The sequence below is a fragment of the Amblyomma maculatum genome, chromosome 6 (assembly GCF_055883805.1).
Source record: "Amblyomma maculatum isolate TAMU_Amacu chromosome 6, ASM5588380v1, whole genome shotgun sequence".
Lineage (NCBI taxonomy): Eukaryota > Metazoa > Arthropoda > Arachnida > Ixodida > Ixodidae > Amblyomma > Amblyomma maculatum.
Window position 1 is genome coordinate 38,638,315 of NC_139349.1, and position 19,318 is coordinate 38,657,632.

The 19,318-nt window shown below is 46.0% G+C and overlaps 1 protein-coding gene across 1 annotated transcript; it reads left to right on the forward strand.

Annotated features, from left to right (window-relative positions):
* The first annotated feature begins 6,443 nt into the window (after window positions 1–6,443).
* On the forward strand, window positions 6,444–18,498 carry LOC146185574 (uncharacterized). Its single transcript, XM_084607861.1, has 5 exons — window positions 6,444–6,741; window positions 10,718–10,941; window positions 12,973–13,253; window positions 13,718–13,993; window positions 18,153–18,498. Exons 1-5 carry the CDS (start codon window positions 6,444–6,446, stop codon window positions 18,496–18,498), a joined length of 1,425 nt encoding a protein of 474 aa, XP_084463987.1.
* Window positions 18,499–19,318: the final 820 nt, after the last annotated feature.

A 19,318-nucleotide genomic window follows, 5' to 3' on the forward strand; every position in this document is an offset into this window, starting at 1 on the left:
GACAGTCATGCTACTACACCTTGCCTAAGACTCATGGCCCGGGGAGCAAACTTCCCTATATTGCCGCGAACGAATCAAATATTTATTTGTTGTTTTCCAACGACCGCCAACATGCGACCATTGTGATTGTAGAGCACGGATTGATTCTGCATTCTTTCTTAGTTCATTCACGTTGTCGTGAGTTGCGGTTTTATCTTTTTCTTTTTGTCGAGCAAGATGGGCCAAGATGCATCTCGAAAATTCCGGCACTCGCATGTGCTCCTACAATGTTTCAGGTTATGCTGGCCGCCGTTCGTGGATTTATTAATTGTTTCCTCGCCGCCTATAAATTGAGCGTCTGTCGATGTGACTGAGTTAGTAATTCGATGACCAGCCAGCACGTTGGCGGCTACCGCCGCCGCCGAATTGTTCAATTATTTTGAGGGCTCAAGTGAGCCCAGTAAAGACTTAATTTCAGTATTGCTAAGCCTGTGTTCTTTTGTGCTTACGGCATTGCCACCGCGAAGTGACAATTATGCAATGTTTAAATGTATTTAGTGGCTGTCAATTGTAATTCTTGCGTTACAGTGACATCAGATAATACATCAAAGAGAAAGACAGAAGGATCATAGAGTCCGCAACGAAACAAATACGCTAATAATTCTTTTCATTCCATCACGTTCGACTCCAGCCACAGGCATTTTTTCTTTTACTCGATCAGGCTATGCTCCAGACCTGCCTACAAGTGCGCTCGTGTTTGTCCATGTAGTCACGAGCCCGCTTGTCCACAGCGCAAGAGAGGTGATGTATGCCACCGAAGGAAAACACTAATTGGCACCTGCATGTTATCTCAAAAACATACTTGGGATATGCGACCTTCAATGGCTTAGAAAGGTCAAGGACAGTCAATGGCAGAGAATTCATAGTGGCTGGCCTTAGATGAGTGAAGTGAAGTTGCTGAGCTTACATCGCACAGTTAGTACATAAGCGTAGTGCATTTCACTTTCAGATATGGCTCCTTCTGTCGGGTGATAATGACGCGTCACAGACCGGATTAGGCAGAGCATTGGGCGCATCTTCCCCATATGCTCGCCGCAACCCTCTCCTTACCGGCATAATCAGATAACATACCAGAACGTAGCAGAAACTGCCTCCACCTCACTCCCATTCTCCCTTGGGTGGTTATTCTCAGTTTCAGTGGTAAAATAAGTTTTTTTTTTTTTTTGTAAGCATTGTTTTGTTTTGTTTTTTCGCTTTTGCCTTGTGCCAACCCAAGAACTTTCATTTTCGTGTCTAGGTGTCTTTTATCTATTTCTTGATACTTTTTTGATGCTACAAGCTTTCTTACTCATTCAAACCAAATATAAATTCAGTACTTTGCTTCTGTTCTTCAGACCTAAATAAAAATAAGTTCTGCTTGCATCAGAAACACGCCTGCCAATCATCTTCCTCTCTGTTTGGTCTGCTTAAACCGTAATATGAATACTTTGCTTCTTCCCTCCCCTGCTCAAGCTACTTTTTTGTTCTTTCCTCTTTCTTTTTATTATTTTTAACTTCTTGCCTACTGCCTTTTTTGCTGCCATTCGTTTTCTTTGGACAATGCATTGCTTTGTGCTGTCCCTGCACAAAAGCAATTTTTGAACACACCCTGATAATTTTCTGGGCATGTTTTCCTGGTTTTGTGTTTATTTTATTTCTTCTCAGTGTACCCTGCTTCACACATGTTCATGTAATTCCTTCTCGGCGCCTACTTTTTAATTCATTTTCTAAATTTGTATTTTTTTGTTTTCGTCGTCGTCGTGCTATTCACCCTCAGTTTCACTGTGAATAGCTGCTCTTGACATCATGTTTTCTTTTTTTGCTGAATGCTCTATTTTTTACCTGCTTTCAGTGTTTGTCCCCTTAGTTTGAAATCCGAATTAGGCACGGCAGGTTATAGCTGTAACAACAAGGCGGTGGCCTGCTAGCTCATCTAAAAATGAGCGGATGCAAGGTTATTGACCGTAACCTCAATGATGATTGTGTTGTAGTCATAGTTTGGGGAAGTCATTTTATTGTCGTATAGCGCTTCATGATTAAGTTGTTTTCGGAAAAGGTAGACGGCGCACTATATGACTGGCTGACCCCTTTTGCGTGCTTTGCGCTCGCGATCGCAGATATGTGAAGGGACGTGGCACCACTTTAATGACGCGAAGCTACCATGATGCGGCCTATATGTAAACGGTTGTGTTGTTACGTCTAAACATTGTGTTGTCTGTTGCGACAACAGAAAGTTATGTTGTCGCAACAGGTCATAAGATATTGCTCTGAGAAACGAGATGCGCCTATGTGGCATTGACCTCGGTGCAGTTATGTACATGTTATATGAGCTAAGGTGGACCCACTGGAAGTTTAGAAAAAGAAAAGATGAAAGCGTTGTTCCAAGCAAAATCAATTCAATTTGCTGTTACATGTTAAGACACCGGCTATATAATTTTCTCCGCCTACTTGATTAATTAGCCAAATACAATTACTTGACCTTATAAATCGCGCAATTGCTTAGGTCTGAACAAGAGCGGCTTAAAATGCTGCGAAGGACCTAACCCAGGTGCGTCCTCTCTGGTTGTCTTAGCATGGTCCATTTTATTCCGCATAAATGAAAGCTGGCGAAATTTCAAAATACTACGTGACAGCTTGGTGCACGTGCCTGAATTCCACGTGATTACAGCGCTGTAATCCGTAGCTTGATAAAGCGCGGACAGATCCGCTCCTTCTGCGATACCCACAACAGAGCATGTGTTTGTGCTGGCTCGGAGATAACCTCCAGCAGCTGCAGCCGACGCAACGTAAAAGCGCGCTGTCGGCAGCCATTCACACTTACATTCTCACGCAGCCATCTGCGCGGACGGAGAAGGAGGGGGGGGGGGGGGGGGGGGGATGCGCGCTCATGAGACGGGCAGAAATCGGTTACTGGCCGAAATACCGCCTACGTTCCAAAATCCGATCTGCAGGAGAGGCAGTTTGTCTGCAATGTAGTTTGCAAGACGTTTCTCTTCGTCCCGTTGTCCACCGCGGAGGAATGGGCGCCTTGTAGCGAGCTAATGCGTATAGGTGGGCAGGTTGCCGTGGAGAATAATTTCCCCTGAAACGCCGTACCATTATTGTGCTGAAATTAGCGTGCCCTTCTACCGCACTAAAATTTCCAGAAAGCCCCTTCTTCCCTGACACTGCCTGTGCACATGCCGTGTCTGTAGCGTCGGTCCCGCCGAGCTGGGCGCGAGTGCTGGAGACGTGAGGGGAAGTTGCTTGAGCAAGCATATGCCGTCCTCGTTTTGATATCAGGATACTCAACGAGAGTCAACTCTTTTGCGGTGCGTAAATGATGGAATATATCATCAAAGTGAGAACAAGGTAGATCATTTGAAAAGATCGCTACAAATCTGGGAGCAAATTTCACAGGTGAGAAAAATTTATTTGTCCTGATGTCTTAAGAATTGAGATAAAACAGAAGTAGTTTTGCGATTCTTCCTATGAAACTCATTCGTACTCATTGAGAAGCTCATCCCTGCATGAAACGAAACTTGGGTGCTGCGGTCGCGACTACCCTGGCAAGAGCTCATGATAAGTGCGCGCGATTGACGCAATTAGTGGTATGCATGCACGGCAGCAGATAGACACTCGAGGCGCACTCTATTTTGGCACAATGAGTTGATTTTAAGGTTGTTTGAAGGCAGCTGAGGGCGGAAAGGTAATCGCGCAGAAAAAAAAAAAAAGACCCGTAAAAAAAAATTAACCCCTACACTGAACTTCAATACTGTTCAGTGTCTTTTTACGAGGTTTGTATTTCGAACTGAAATAAATATGTTTAAACGGAACGAAGAAAATACCTAATATTTTATTTAGGACAGGAGAAATAGAGCTGCTCTACATGCGCAAAAAATAAACATTTTCTTGCCTATACAGAACACATTGTAGTATTTTTTTTTTGTGACCTCACTACAGAAATGTCTAACGTGGCTACATACCTACATACCCTCGGTTGTCGCGACAACTACATCAGAAGGTTGTGTAACGTTAGAAGATTTTGTTATTGCGACAGAAGGTTGTGTTGTTACGTCAAAACATTGTGTTGTCGCAACAGACAACGCAAAGTTTTGACGTAACAACACAACGTTCTGTCGCAACAACAAAATCCTCTGACGTAATAACACAACGTTATGTCGTTACACCACAATATTTTGTCGTAACGACACAAAGTTCTGACGTAACAACAAAAATTCTATTATCGCGACAGAAATATCTGTAGTAACAACAAAAATTTCCATAGCCTGACAGAAATTTCTTTTGTATTTTTCGACTGTGGTGGTTTATTATTACACATGCTTTAGTACAAATTTTATCCAAATTGGCCGAAGTCAAATTTGGGGCAGCCTGGGCCAAATTTGGTGATTACGTTTGTGTTCATCATAGAGGAATCAGGGTGGAAATCGATTTTGGTCCAAATCGGCCTGGATCAAATTTTTGGGGTGACCCAGACCAAACTTGGAAGTCACGATCATGTTCGCCCTATCCAATTTAGGCTGGATATTTCTTTTGGTCCATGTCAGTTGTGTTCAAATGTTTGGCGTGGCCAAGGCTAAATTTGGCGGTCAATGGCGTACGTATTAGCCATAGTCGAATAAGGCTGGACTGCGATATTTTATACACAAGGCTTCGCGCCCGGAGAGACGTCCCGGCCACGGCAATGGCTTACGTGGTTAGCGACTGCATTCTTCGTTAGAGGTCACATCCTGGCGCAATTTGACCTTCATAAATGGTAACAGTAGAGCTGGCGCTCCAAATGTCACTGGCGCTGTAAAGAGGAAGATAGCGTTCATGGAAGCATCTGTAAGTTTAACTTCGGAGTGAAACTAACTCTTGACGCTCAACGAACATTCGTCATGTTCACAGTTCCAATTTTAATTTTCTTCTTTTTATGGGGCTTCAAAAGTTTTCTGTGCTGTATATGGTCCTACGTGAAGCCTTATGTACGCTTTTTTCTTTTTGGTTTTGTTATTGGCGCCGAGTGCGTTTTGCGTACATGTGTTGTGGTGTGTCTCGATGGCATCATACTGTATTCATATGCACGAAGGTATGCAAAATTTCTTTCATTGGATTTATATTATTTCTCCAATACCGTTTCTGCTCTTCTCGCAGTTATGCCGGCTACACCCGCTAAGTTTACACATTCATATTTTCAATTATATGCCGCCTACAACAATACCACACCGAAACACAATTTCTTTGTGCGAGTGATAAGCTTATCACAGAAACGCAGTAGAGAGTGTCGAGGTTCACGTTATCACAGAGTGGCATTCATAATTCAACTGTCTTGCTTGATTATAACATCTTTAACTTTTCATTCAACCAAGAGATCTTAATTTCACGATAGACGTTTCGTACTTCGCGGGCACCGTTAACTTTGCTAATCTGCCGCTAGAAGCTTCTTTTAATGGTGAAAAAAAATCTTGAGGAGCGTTTCACGAGCCATGATTGAAGAAGAAGATTTCAGGAGCGGCTTTGGACACGCAGCAGTTCCGACGTCTCCGCTTTTCTGGTTCCCACAGAAAAGGCTAGAATGTAAGATACCTATTTTCTGCCCATTCTTCGACGCTGGCAGCATGGTGCCATGGCTGAAGTTGTAGGCTATCGAAAAAGAGCATTTCTAGGCGAAAAAAAAAAAAAGCGTCCTAAGAGTGTCTCCGGACCACTTACATAGCTGGTCTCAAATATTTAGGGGAATCCCCTAAGGTGAAGTGGATTTGTAATAACGCAGCAATTACTCATTGTAGCCGTATGGCTGCGCTTGGTTGGTTGTCAATGAGTAATAACTCCCTTATCTCTTATCATGCTGTTTGCCCTACCTTGTGGCCAGGCACTCCTGACTTGCATGAGCCTAGGGCAAGCTAATCCCACTACTTGTGTTAGAAAAGCCAGAAAAATAAGAAATAAGTAAAAGTACATTCTCCAATGCTTTCCTTCGCCTCCCTGACTGTCGACTTCATCTATTTTGGGGTCAATGATAACTTCTCGGTGGACCTTGATTTACCTCGGATGTTTCTGACGCCGGCACTTTTTTGCGGCACCAGGTTTGTGCGTTTATGATTATGTAATGCTTCGGCATTAAAACCTTGTCCAGGTTTGCGGTACCCCTGTAATCTCTGTGCCACCCTGTAATTACTTTATTCTCAAAATAGGGGGCCTCTTCCAGCACTATGGGGAGTCCAGGGCTTAATTATTGGTTCAAATCAACTAAAACTGCGAGTTAATTAAATTTTTTTAAGGCTGCAGCAGTGTACATAGGAATAGCCCAAGCATTCCACTTCGGCACGCGCGCGAGGCGAAGGCCCATGCGCGTTCCGAGGTGTACTCATAGCCGGGTGTGTTCGCTGTTCTCTCCAACCAGGCCGACCCTGTCGCCTCGCGTGCGGCACGAGTCGGTTGAAATGTCCAGCGGCCAGAAGGCTATAGAGGCTCTGCGCAACTGGCAGCCGTCCGTGCGCGGAGGCACTCCGGTCACGGCCGAAACGGGCACTGAGATGACGGCAGGCGGCTACCACGTGACCTGCGTGCTTGTCGCCTGTCTGGGATCGTGTGCCGCCGGCACCACGCTGGGCTACGCTTCCACGGCCATGCCTTCCATCGAGCGCGAGTCCTGGTACAGCCTCCAGCACAGCCCCCATCACAGCCGCTGGTTCGCCGACCTGCTCCTGCTCGCGGCGGCGCCCAGTGCACTTGCATCTGGTCGGTGGCAGTTCGCAGGTCTCCAAATAGGTCTTACTATTTGACAAGAAAGAAAACATTATTGGGGTTTATGCATGGATTGCGCTAAGTGATAGAGCGGAATCTGTATGTTGCAGCAATAGCCTCTGTAACACCACTGTTTTATTCTGTTCTTATATATATAATTTTTGTTTGAGTTATGTTTTTGGGGGAAAAAGGCGCCTGATAACAAAGGAGTAAGTACTCATTGACATAACCTCTAATCGCAGCCATACAGCTACGAAGGAAATCTATGCAGCTTTCTCAGAAACTTCGTAGTTAAAGAAAAATTCGTCCTGATCGGGGGATCGAACCCGGGACTGCCAATTACTGCTTGTTAAAAATCTGCTCCATCTTGGGGGATTTCCACTGAATATTTGACCAACGCACTTGATACGTTTGGGCGGACATCGGAAGGGTGCACAACTACACCTAGCCAGGTCAAAGTCATGATTTCATATTTTCTTGTAAATTGCAAACTGGTTTAATTGAAAAAGGTGCAGTATCTGTCAGACTTTAGGAAAATAAGGAAAGTGGGAATGAAAGCGGTAAGAGTGAAATAGGTCCCGTAGCGGAGTGGTAAGGAGTAATTTCGGGGCCTTTAATTCACTGGAAAGGAAAGCGCAGTATCTGTCACACGTGTTCTCTGGAAACCTGAACCGCACGTAAGGGAAGGGAGGAAGGTGAGAGTGAAAGTAGAACGTAGAAAGAGAGAACGAGTGCCGTAGTGGAGGGCTAGTGCTACGGAATAATTACGACTTCGTGGGGATATTTAACGTGCGCTGACATCGCACAGCACACAGACGCTACTTCGTTTCGCCTCCATCGAAACGCAGCCGCCGCCGGTCGGGATCGAATCCGGGGACTCCAGCACAAAAGTCGGGGCCTTTGATTGATTGATCGATTGATTGATTGATTTATAGGAAGGGAAAAGCGCGGTAACTGTCTCACTTGTTTTCTGCGGACACCTCAACCACGCCTTAAGAGGAGAGGAAGGTGGGAGTGAAAGTGGAAAGAGAAAGATGAGTCGTAGTGTGAGGCTACGGAGTAATTTCGACCACCTGGGGATCTTTAACGTGCGCTGACATCGCACAGCACACGGACGCCTCTTCGTTTCGAGTCGGGGCCTTTAACGTGCACTGACATTGTACAAAGAGAGGAAGTGGGGTGGATGCTCCCGGCCCTACGGAACTGGGACTGGTAGGTCCCCGCCGTTTGACGCGAGGCTATCCTACCACCGGCGGTTGTAGTACCTGTTGTAGGCCGTCATTGTACCCGCCACCGCTTCGGAGCCGGACGATGGCTGTTGCGACGCGCGTCTTTCTCTCTCCCTCTTTTTCTTTCTTTCTTCTCTATTTTCTGTTCTGTCCGCACGAGGCAGCGAATGTAGAGGAGGCGAAACGAAGAGGTGTCCGTGTGCTGTGCGATGTCAGCGCACGTTAAAGATCCCCAGGTGGTCGAAATTACTCCGTAGCCCTCCACTACGGCTCCTCTTTCTCTCTTTCCACTTTCACTCCCATCTTCCTCCCTTCCCTTACGGTGCGGTTGAGGTGTCCACAGAAAACAATTGAGACAGTTACCGCCTTTCCCTTCCTATAAATAAATCAGGCAGCGAATGTAACTCAGCTACAGAGCGAGTAGTGGGCCCGTGCATTTTATTTTTCTTGTTACAGTGGCAACAACAGCATTGCACAGCACAAGGCGGTTTTTGGGGAAATAAAGGCGCAATATACATCTGGATGGACACCAAGGAATGGTGGACAACCACGCTTCAGTCAAAACCACTTGAAGTGCCATGCGAAGACAGGCTTCGTAAAGCCCAGCTTAGTGAAGCTACAATTGTAAATTGGTTTATAAAAAAGGAAACGCGCAGTATATGCCAAGGTCACTTGAAGGTCAAATTATCAGACACGCAAAGCGCGGAAAACTCTCTTCCAAACACTACAAGCGCAAATTTTCCTGCCACTAGATAACGGAACAGCGTCCAGCATAGATGGCAGCATAGACGATGGATGATAGTGGGGTACCCGTGCTATTTATACTGTTCTGAGCATTCTGAAAACACAGACAGCACCGATAATTAATGCAGTGGACTATCTCGAGTAGCGCCCTGGTAAGTTGCGTTATACCAGTGACCTTCAATGCTTACTGGTCACGAAACTTATCCGTAACACTACTGGAGAATTTCATTTGCTGCTCGGGGTGGCCGCCTTGCGGCGCCGTAGGGCAGTGGTGAAGGGCATCGTTCAAGGAGCTCCTCTGTTGCGACCGAGAAGCAAGTCGGGATGGGGAGGTAGTGAAGGGTGGCAGTTCCTGGCCCTACGGGGCTGGGACGGTAGGTCAACGCCGCTTGCGGCGGGGGCTAGCCAACCACCGATTTTTATCTGTTGTAGGCCGTCATTGCACCCGCCACTGCTTCGGTGGTGGACGACGGTTGTTGTTGCGGCGCGTTTTTCTCTCCCTCTCCTTTTTTCCGATTGATTCAATCAATCTTGTTTTTCCTTTCTGCTCTGTTTCCCCTTCTGTCCGCACGAGGCAACGGAGGTGGCCCAGCTACAGAGCCAGTAGCAGGCCCGTGCAATTTCTTTTCCATCTTCCTACAGCCACAACAACAACAACAAGCAAGTCCTTCAACAGTTCACTTGACGACGAAATTCGGGTTTTTATTGTAGTTTTGCACATTTGGGTAATGTAAACTGTGTGCGTGGCACCATGTACAGCACTTTTTAAGTGTGTCCATGCCGTCCCGGCAACAATGTTCATTGAAATCGAGGAAAACGAAGCGGGAAAGCGATGCAAGATATAGATGGATTCACCTCTTCCTTAATTTATGGGCGCATTTGTGAAAAACATCTAATGTTGTCAGCCTCCCGCATCGATTAGACACACAGAGTTCGTCTGATTCGCAATCGATTCTGGCAATTGCAGGGAGCGAGCTAAAAATTTTGCGACTGCAAATTTCGTCACAGTTCTGTTCAATCCGCAATGTGAGACGAAATCGGTAATTGCATCTCTTAAGGAACGCATACAACAGACGAAAAGGCCGGTGTGACCAGATCTGCCGAGCGTTGCTGAAAGCGACTAGCAGCTTGAGTTCGAGTCACTTGCGGAACACAGTTTAGGCCGTTTTGATTACTGCAAATGCTAGTCGAACATATTTGCAGGATAAAACTAATAATTATGAAGTGCTACTAACAGCAGATAAAATAACCGGGAAGCATCACTCGCACACCGTGTCAAAGCGTTTCCCAGAGGCAATACGTTCGCATTCATCGGCGCTGCAAGCATATTTATTGCGCTGTGAAAACCAATAGTAGCTACTATCGGCGCGGCATATGAAGGATACGCAATACTATGAGAGCTCAGCTTGTATTTACGCCATTTAAACTGCAATATCTGTTTTAACTCAGCTGGTAAACTGCCGTAGCGCCGAGGTGCAGTCGTCGGCATCGGCTCATAAATAGGGAAATATTGCGCACTCACAAAATGCAGAATAATGTGCGTTTATTCCTAAGCATTTTCGCTTGCATGGTGTCAGTTTTGCGAATGCGAAAAGAGAGTATAGGCAGGAGACAAGTCAAGGAAGTTGCGCCTCCTATAATGGGCGCTAGGGTGCCCTGTAACGGTATAAATTTCGTTCACAGCATTTTTATGCTGCACTGTTAGTTTCGACCACGTCTGACGTTTGCTCCCGTGAAGTCTCGTATATTAGCGCTGTACTCGTGTCTTGCAATTGCCCTACTGGAGAACACATCCTATTACCTAATACGACAATCTCGATACATTTTGAGCATTTACGCAGAAATGCAACTCGAAATATGACTGCGGCCGGCAGCATGACCACATGGCCTGAAACAGATTGGAAGCTGCCGCTAGGCCTGACATGATGGTTAAGCTATCTCGACAAGGATACTTTGGGCCCCGCACCCAACAGTTAACTCCGAATGATGGTTCACAGGCATCCTGTTGGACATTGTGGGCAACCGGCAGACGCTGCTACTGTCCACGTTCGGTCTGCTGGGGAGCTGGCTGAGCCTGCTTTTTTCGTCCAACACGACGGGTCTGTTCGTGGCGCGCTTCATGGCCGGCGTCTTCCTGGGCGCGATCTCCAGTTGCACGGGGGTTCACGTCGCCGAGATCTGCCCCAGCGACCACCGCGCCTTCTTCCTGGGTATCGTCGAGGTCGGTCAGATATCGTTGTGTGCCGACAATTCTCGGGCTGTGCCAGAATCATTAAACTCACAGGAAACTCCCTTAACGCACAGCCTGCAGCTCTCCAGATGTACAGTGGTTAGGCCATTGACGCAAAATTTGTTTCACTTTCTCTATAGCCCTAGTCGCAATGCACTGACATCACAGCGACCCATGTGCTCAAATAAGAAATAACAGCGTTCATATGCATGAGTTCTGAGAATAGGGACGAAGTGTCCCTAAGCACTTCAACCTGAAAGGAGGATGCGGTTGTTAACAATGGCAGTTTGAAAACGACGCCTTCTTGTCGCTAATGAAAGGCCACTGGTCCTCTATGTTTCGTGCACTTCCAATCTGTTGCTGCACCGAGCTAGCTCATGATGGTTTCTGTACCTGAGAGGAAAGAAAAAGCCCCAGCGACGAAAGATACTAAGATATATCGCGGTAGCAAATCACTTACATAAAGCTTCCATCCATAATATTACCGTGATGGCTTTATTGGGTACTTTTATTGCACACTCCTTCGTACTCTGGACGAGAATCCGAATTAGTTGAAAGGTAGTGATGTCATAAATACAAGACTTCAATGCGGGTATTTCAAACGTCCGACAACGATGACGTAGAGCAGCATTGATGACGCCACTAAACTATCCTTCCTCCCTTACGTGATCGTGATGTCAAACGGTATTCCAGTTGATTTAGGATCCCGCAAAATGCGACTAAGCGTTTGCCATACCACTCAACCGTCGTTATGACATGTAATAATGTAAACTAACTGTGGTAGGACAAAAATCCAAGCCTTGACACAAGGTATGGAATTCAAATATGCTACATCTAAGCAATCGAGGCAGATTCGATGGAATTAACGATCACCTTACATGTCTCGTGCTGAACAAAAAACGAAAATTGACAATGAAAAAGTGTCTTTGCGTGTGCAGCGATATGCAAACAGACCTAAGAGCCCTGAAGGATCATTTAACGCTTTCGTTTTGTACCCTTAAGGCGGAGCTTCGGTGTCGTTTAGATTAATTAGCAAAATTCACTAATTTTGTAATTCTGTGTTTCGCCTAGAAAGTGGCAATATTCTATATAAAGAAACGCAATGTATAAGAGACGAAATAAACCCTCTTGGAACTCTACTATCATACTTGCTTTGCGGGGATTTACTTCCCGGGAAGCCAAAACTGCCAAGCAGACATTGCTCACTCCCTACATGACATAACTGATCCGCTGCATATTTGATCCGGAAATTCGAAAAGATTGCCAGTTGCACGCCTAGTTTTGTTATGAGCTCGTACTGCGTTTCGATACTTATCCATCTACAACGTTACTTTTACTTTAATGTTTTGGCATCAAAATCCGCTGTCGACGATATGGACCAACCAAGGTTACTTCGAGACTCATGTGCGGCTTCATAGCGAAAGCCGCACAAGCTGGACTGTGGCGTTTTGTGCCAGCCTCGCTAAGTGGCGCCACGCTTGTCTAAAGGGGAACTTATGGTTTGTTTTATTTTGAATTTCGCAAGCATAAAATTCAGAAATGTTTTCTTAGCCCTCCAGAAAGAATACTCGGATACATCTATTTCCAAATCTTTGTCCTTTTTATAAACTTTTTTACTCTATACTAATCGAATGACGGATTCGTTCTCAGAAAAACGGTGTAGACTGTTGGTTAGCGCGCTCGGCTACGGAAGGAAAAGATGGTAGTTCGATTCCTGGCGGGCACAATTCCTTTTCTTAATAATGATTGACAGTTTATGCGGACACGCTCTGCCAACACACTGTGGTGACACACTCTGTTGACATACCCTCCTGTCCAAGCCACTCACGAAACAAGAAAGGGTTTCACATATATATTTCGCCCTCAACGTTCCTCACAGGCCATCAGCACAGCAACGTCGTCTTCCTCAACACGTGGTAGGTGCATGTACTATGTTAACAAAACACTCAGTGACATTTTGTTACCGCTTCAGCGACGAATGCATACCTTTAAACTTACATTCTTCCTCCGCTCTTCCACCAGGTGGCCAGAAGCTCGGGCATGATGCTGGCGTTCATGCTGGGTCACTACGTACCGTGGGAGATGCAAGCGGGCCTGTGTATGCTGCCGCCCGTGGCGCTCATGTGCCTGCAGAGATACGTGCTCGACAGCCCGCAGTGGCTCATGCGGCACGGAAAGCGCACCGAGGCACTGGCTGCCCTGTCTCGCTTGTACGGCATCGACGTCCCGCTCGAGTTCAGGATACGATCAGCCGAGGACATCGCCAAGACTAAGGGAAAAATCACACCCGTCAAGTGCGCAATGTAAATACATCAGAGATCTGTTTTCTGCGTTCACTCATGATACATCCTGTGTATTCGTGGTAGCGGCGCTAATCGTGGTCCCTGTACATAAGTACAACGCCTGCTGAAAATGTGTTTGGCCGGTGTTCTAGTAAATATAACGACAGCCCGACAAAACAAGGCTTCATACCTAAGACATTAAAGCTTTGCCGGATGTTGTTACAATTAAAGTGATTTTAAAAGTAGTTTATTAAAAGAACATGCTTGTACTCAGGGCGTTTTGTATAACGGCGGGCCATTTTGCGTCAACTCTTGCATTGAAACCTGCTGCGATTCACGACCTAATTGAGATACCACTTTCTCTAATTTAGGTTACTTGCCGATTCCACGTTTCCTTCACACACGCCTTATACGTAATGACAGGTACGCAAGATTAGGTACGCTACCATCATCGTATTGTTAAGCTGCCGCCTTTGTTTCCGCAGGTGCGTAGCTCGAGCTATGTTGCTGCAGTTGATTCCCGAACTTTCCTGCGCGCGACTCCTACTGCTTCGCGGGGACCAGGTCATGCGCTCTCTGATGGCAGACACTGAGCCTTGGGACGCCACAGGAATCCTGTTGATCTCCGGCCACGTCGCCCTGTCCGTGATGTTCGTCTTACTGACCAGAGTTGCCGGTCGGCGCCACTTAATGGTCCTGTCTGCACTCATCACGGCCACCTGCATGCTGGCCCTCAGCCCTGTGGAACACCTCGCGTTCAGGTAGAACATGCTGTTGTGCTAGGTGGCGTAATTCATCAAACACATTAAAATATTGTTAAATGAGGCACACACAAGGCAGGGTGCTGCAAAAGCGCTTATAGTCCTGTACTGTCTTTGTCAAAGGTGACCGAGGTTCACCTTATACCTTCTCAGGCGTGTTTGATTTGGTTTATTTTGGGGTGTTGAACGCCCCAAAAAGACTCAGGCTATGAGATGACTATATTAGATGAGGCTATATCTCATAAGAGGCTATATGAGATGAGATGCCAGTGACGACCATTGGGTTGAAGCAGCAGCCGCGACTCTTCGAAAATTTAAAAAAGAACACGATGGAGGAAAAAGGATCTTCGAAAGGCCGAGAGAGGAGGCCTTCGAGGGAGAAGACGAATTCGCAGAGAGCCGACGGGTGTAAGAGACAAGGGAGGGGCTGAGCTCATGTGTCGAGCAGGGAGGCAGCATTCAGTGAGACGAAGTGTCCGCTATTGTGTAATTCCTTGTAATCTGGAATTGCCAAGTTTGGTCGGGTTCGTCAGGGAATGATATACAGGTGTAGCGAGACCTTCCTGACTTTGGTTATGGGGTTTAACTTTCCAAAGCAACTCATGCTATCAGAGACGCGACATTGAAGAACTCAGGAAATTCGTTACCACTTGGGGTTCATTAACGTATACTGACATCGCACAACACTCGGGCGCCTTGCTTTTCTCCCCAACGAAACGGGCCGCTATGGTCAGGAATCGATCCCACATCCTTGGGCACAGTAATCGAGTGCCTAACCACTGCACCACCGTGGCGGAGCATTTCAGATTTATAGTAGAATCATTAGGTCAATCCAAAAACTAAGAAGTGCATTGACATCCAAGGACGATAGTTGTACTTAAGTATTTCGGAGCCATTATTCGCGTCCAACCTATTTCCACAACTATGACCAGGACGGTGATCTCCAGATTGGGTCCGCCCCACCCCCGAATTTTATCCACTCACATCGAAATTAGACCTAGGCTGAATGAGGCCAAAATCGATATCAAATCTAATGCGACTACAGTGCTCACGATGATGGCCTTCATATTTGTCCCCGACCACCCCCAAATAGGGCCTAGCCAGTTCCGAAATTTGACCTCAGCCTATTTAGAGAAAAATCGATATCTAATCTAATCATAGGGCAAATACAATGGCCTCCAAATATGACGCGGGCGACTTCCGAATTTGAGTTTCGGCCAATGTACTTGAAAATTGATATCCAAGCATATGAGCATGCCCGACAAAATGGTGACCACTACATTTGGCTCTAGTCACCCTTTAACTTTAATGTGCAAATTACCCCAAATGAACATACAACTTTAAATTACTGTGCCTGGCACGATGGCTACCTCCAGATTTGGTCATAGCCATTTCCGAAATATGGTCTCGGTCATTGCCAAAAAACAAACGTCCGTGCTTTTTTTCTATAATTGCTTTACGCAGATGACGCCTCCCAATTTTTAATCGCTCTTTCTTTTGCAGGTAGCGTTGTTAGTTGCCTATTACAAAGTCCAGACGTGGAACTTAAACAGTACATTATGATATGGGACATGGTGTGGTGTAGTGAAGTATACTATGAAAAGGTGATACAATACGGCGTGGCAAGCTGTGGTATGGCATGGTACTAGATAGTACGGTATATGGTATGCGGACTTAACCGTCCTGAAATTGCATAAAGTCTATGAGAGACGGCGTAGTGGTCGGTACCGGATTGATATTTTTCGCATGCATTCCAATACGCGCACTGACCTCGCACTGCCACTGCTACAGGGATTTTATTGAGGTCCTTGTTCTCAGAAGCCAAACGCCAAACGCCATATCTGTAACCGCCGCAACGGGTCTTTACTACATTATGCCACTATTTTAAAGTGTGACTTTTTGGGCTAGTTGGTGCATGATCACAGCGAGATTGTAGCGTAGAGTAGGATGAGACACATGAAGAAAGAAAAACACGAGCACTACTTTAGAATATGCTTCAAATGAGGAAACAACAAATCTACCTTCTTTGTCTGATGGAAGCACATAAAGTCGGTGTTCCGTAGGTAGGTCTCGACGCGCTTGAGAGATATCTTAGAACAACCTGCCTTGGAGCGGTGCAAGCCGTCGACTCCTTCGGGTATGCATTGGTGGTGTTGCGTAGCATGCTGCGACACTCGTCGTACCATCGTAAGCAGTTATGGTGCTGACAGCTTCGGCTCTTGGGCCAACTTAGGCCCCAGTGAAAGAACTTCGGACACGACATCCGATAGGTCCAAGGCCTCCAACAAGTGGACGGCGCTCCGGGTTGCACTCGGAACTTCCTAGAAAGTTCTGTCTGCAGTTTGCACAGATGCTGCGTCCAGATGAATTCGGTTGTTTGGGCTGCCAGGCGCTGGTATTCTCGGAAAGAAGCTGGCCTTCACCGCTTCAACAGAACAACTGTTTTGTTGTTCCCTGTTGATTGCTAAGTTGAGGTCGCTGCAATAGATGTCCTCGCAGTTGCCTCGATTATTCCCTTCAGTCCCGAAGCATAATGGGCTACTGACTAGGGTGTGACATTTTAAATAAATACAAAACCTTCGATGAGGTGTCGGAAATAGTCTCTACAAAATAATAAAACGATGCGCGTGCCGAAAAGCAGCAATAATACAAATCAAATATCGCTCATGCTCCCCCTTGGAAACAAGTTTTCCTGCTTTATACTCAGACCGCCGAACCTGGAAGGTGACTTTTCTCTCGCCCATTTCGTCGTCGCGCACGTGGTTTGCCTGCTCGAGGCCGTTCTCTGTGCTGAGCCATTTCTAAAACCTTGCTACAGACATCACGTCTCCCGCCAAACGCGGAGGAAGAAGGGGGATTTGGCTTCCAGATATGTGGTGGAGGCTAGATTATCAAGAAGCAGAGAAAAAAAAACCTCTGCTAGGAAAGGGCGTCACTGATTACTGTTTTCAGAAAATGTTTGCTGCTTTGCATTGCGGATGTAAAACCTCAGAATCACCAGGGGAAAAATAGTTTCGACAGAAGAATGGACTGTGGCCCTTTAAAGTTGCTGTCTAATATGTTTGTCCAGTTTGATGACAAACGCGCATACTGCATGATTGTCAGTTACACGCTACAGCAATGCAATAGGTGTGTATGTTTTATACAGCCAGATGTCTTCGACATGCTGATTAATTCAATGAAATCGCATCAAGTGGCTTTAGTCTGAGAATGGTCTACAGAATTTTTACGCGATAACGTATACAGCTCATTTCATCGAAAACCACCGTCGCTGTAGACGATGGTCGGGAAATGTCTTGATTGGTCGACAGTGTCGTGACGTCACAATCACACGACCTGGCACGGAAATTTTAAACGTTCACATTTAAGCAGCGTGAAAACCGGGCGCAGCGGAAGAAGCAAGATGAAACAAGGGCCGGCTTTAAAACATTTTTTTTTATCATAGATTGTAGCTTTATAGCCGCAGACACGGTGAAAAGGAAAAAAAAAACACAAAACGTGCAAAATGATTTCGAGCGTGCACAGCGAAGGCGAGCCACATAGTCTTTGCGAAGCATTTTAGAGAAACACACTTTATATTTTATAACATCCCTACTAACTTTGCACACCAAGCATAATCCCTGAAAAGTCGTTGGTACCAAGAGTGTCAAAGGGGCCCCTATAGTGAACGCGTTGTGGTACGTATTACCTATTAACGTTTGTTCAGGAAGTGTACAAATGTGACAGAAATTTTAACTTCAATGTTTTGCATAATTTAAGTAAGAGAAACAAAAATATCAGGCCGATTACAGCACTCCCTAATTCGAAATTTGAACTCAGCTATTTCAGCGCGTTTTGACTTATTGAGGAAACTAGAAATGCTTGTATGTAAGTATGTGGAGTTATATAGTAGACTTTATTTTTGTCACGAGCAAATGTTTTTTAGTCGATATTTATCGCTCAGGGCACGAGCAAATTAGAATTCGTTAGAAGCACAAAGAACAGCCAGTAGCGTGCAGTGAAGAGCTCGTGGCTCTTCTTTCTCTTCTTCTGAGAAATTCTCCCTTGGTCGTCATTCTCAGCCTCGTGGCTCATGAATCTCTTTCGCTCGCTTACACCCACAACAAAGGCGAAGTAACAAGTCTCTTGACCATGTCTGCCGCTATTTGCGAACGGTCAGGGGCTGGACTCCGGAACCGCGGCCCAGAGTTACCAACTGGAACGGCGTCTACGCCGTGTCTCTGCTGCTGGCAAGCCATAGCCTGGGGCTGAGCCATGCGCCCACGGTGCTCGCCACTGAGCAGCTGCCCGCCCGCGTGCGCTGCGTCGGCGCAGCGAGCTCCTGGGCGGGCCGCTGGCTGCTCGCCTTCCTGCTCGTCAACCAGGACGCCCGGCTGAGCACGCTGGCCTCGGACACCCACAACCTGGCGCCGGGAGTCGTCCTGGTACTCGGCGCCACCGTAGCTGCGTGCATCACTCCCGAGACGGAGGGTCGATCCCTTATAGCCATCGAGGCTGATCTATGACGGCCCCATCTTTTTTAGAACGTTTCTTCTTGCTTCTTCTATGCGTATATCTATACCTTATTTATATACTATCTATATTTTTCATTGTCCTATTTTTTTGCATTAACCTACTTTATTATTTAAAATATGTTCTCGTTATTATAACCTCGTACTACCGCCTTATCTGAATCATACACATTGGAGACCTGTGCTTGCTGACTCTATGTGCGGCCTGGAATCACACCAATCCCAGACCTTGACGATATCGTTGTCATCAAGGATTACTACGCGCTCATAAGCGAGAGTCTCACTCGCGAGCAGCACAGAAAAGACTATGTGCTACTTCTGATAGCCAAAGCAACACTTTTATTAATAAACTGCGCCCAACGTGCTATTAGACCAACTTCCCTTCGGCAATTTTCACTGTTATCTTGTAGCGGCATGCTTAATGCTGTGACGTATTGTAAGCTTTTAGAAAAAAAAATGAAAAGCTTAACTGCATATCGTGTAAACCCGTGACATTTTCTATACATGTACTTCACATTAAACAACGACTGGCTATTTATATGAGAACGATGGAGTCGATCATGCGCTGGAAATGAAATGAATAAAAAAAGCTCCATACAGCCCGAGCTATCAAGGTCAAGCACTCAAAGATTTTCATAAGGCTTTCTGTGAGGACAGATGATCTGTTTCATTTCATTCCGTGCATAAGAAGTGTCAGGCTCATTTTTAATGCCAAAGCCTTACTTGCCGATGCTTGCGAAAATGTGTCTGCAAAACGTGGAAGCAACCATCGAAGGAAAATATGTAAATAAAATGTAACGCTTGATATGATGTC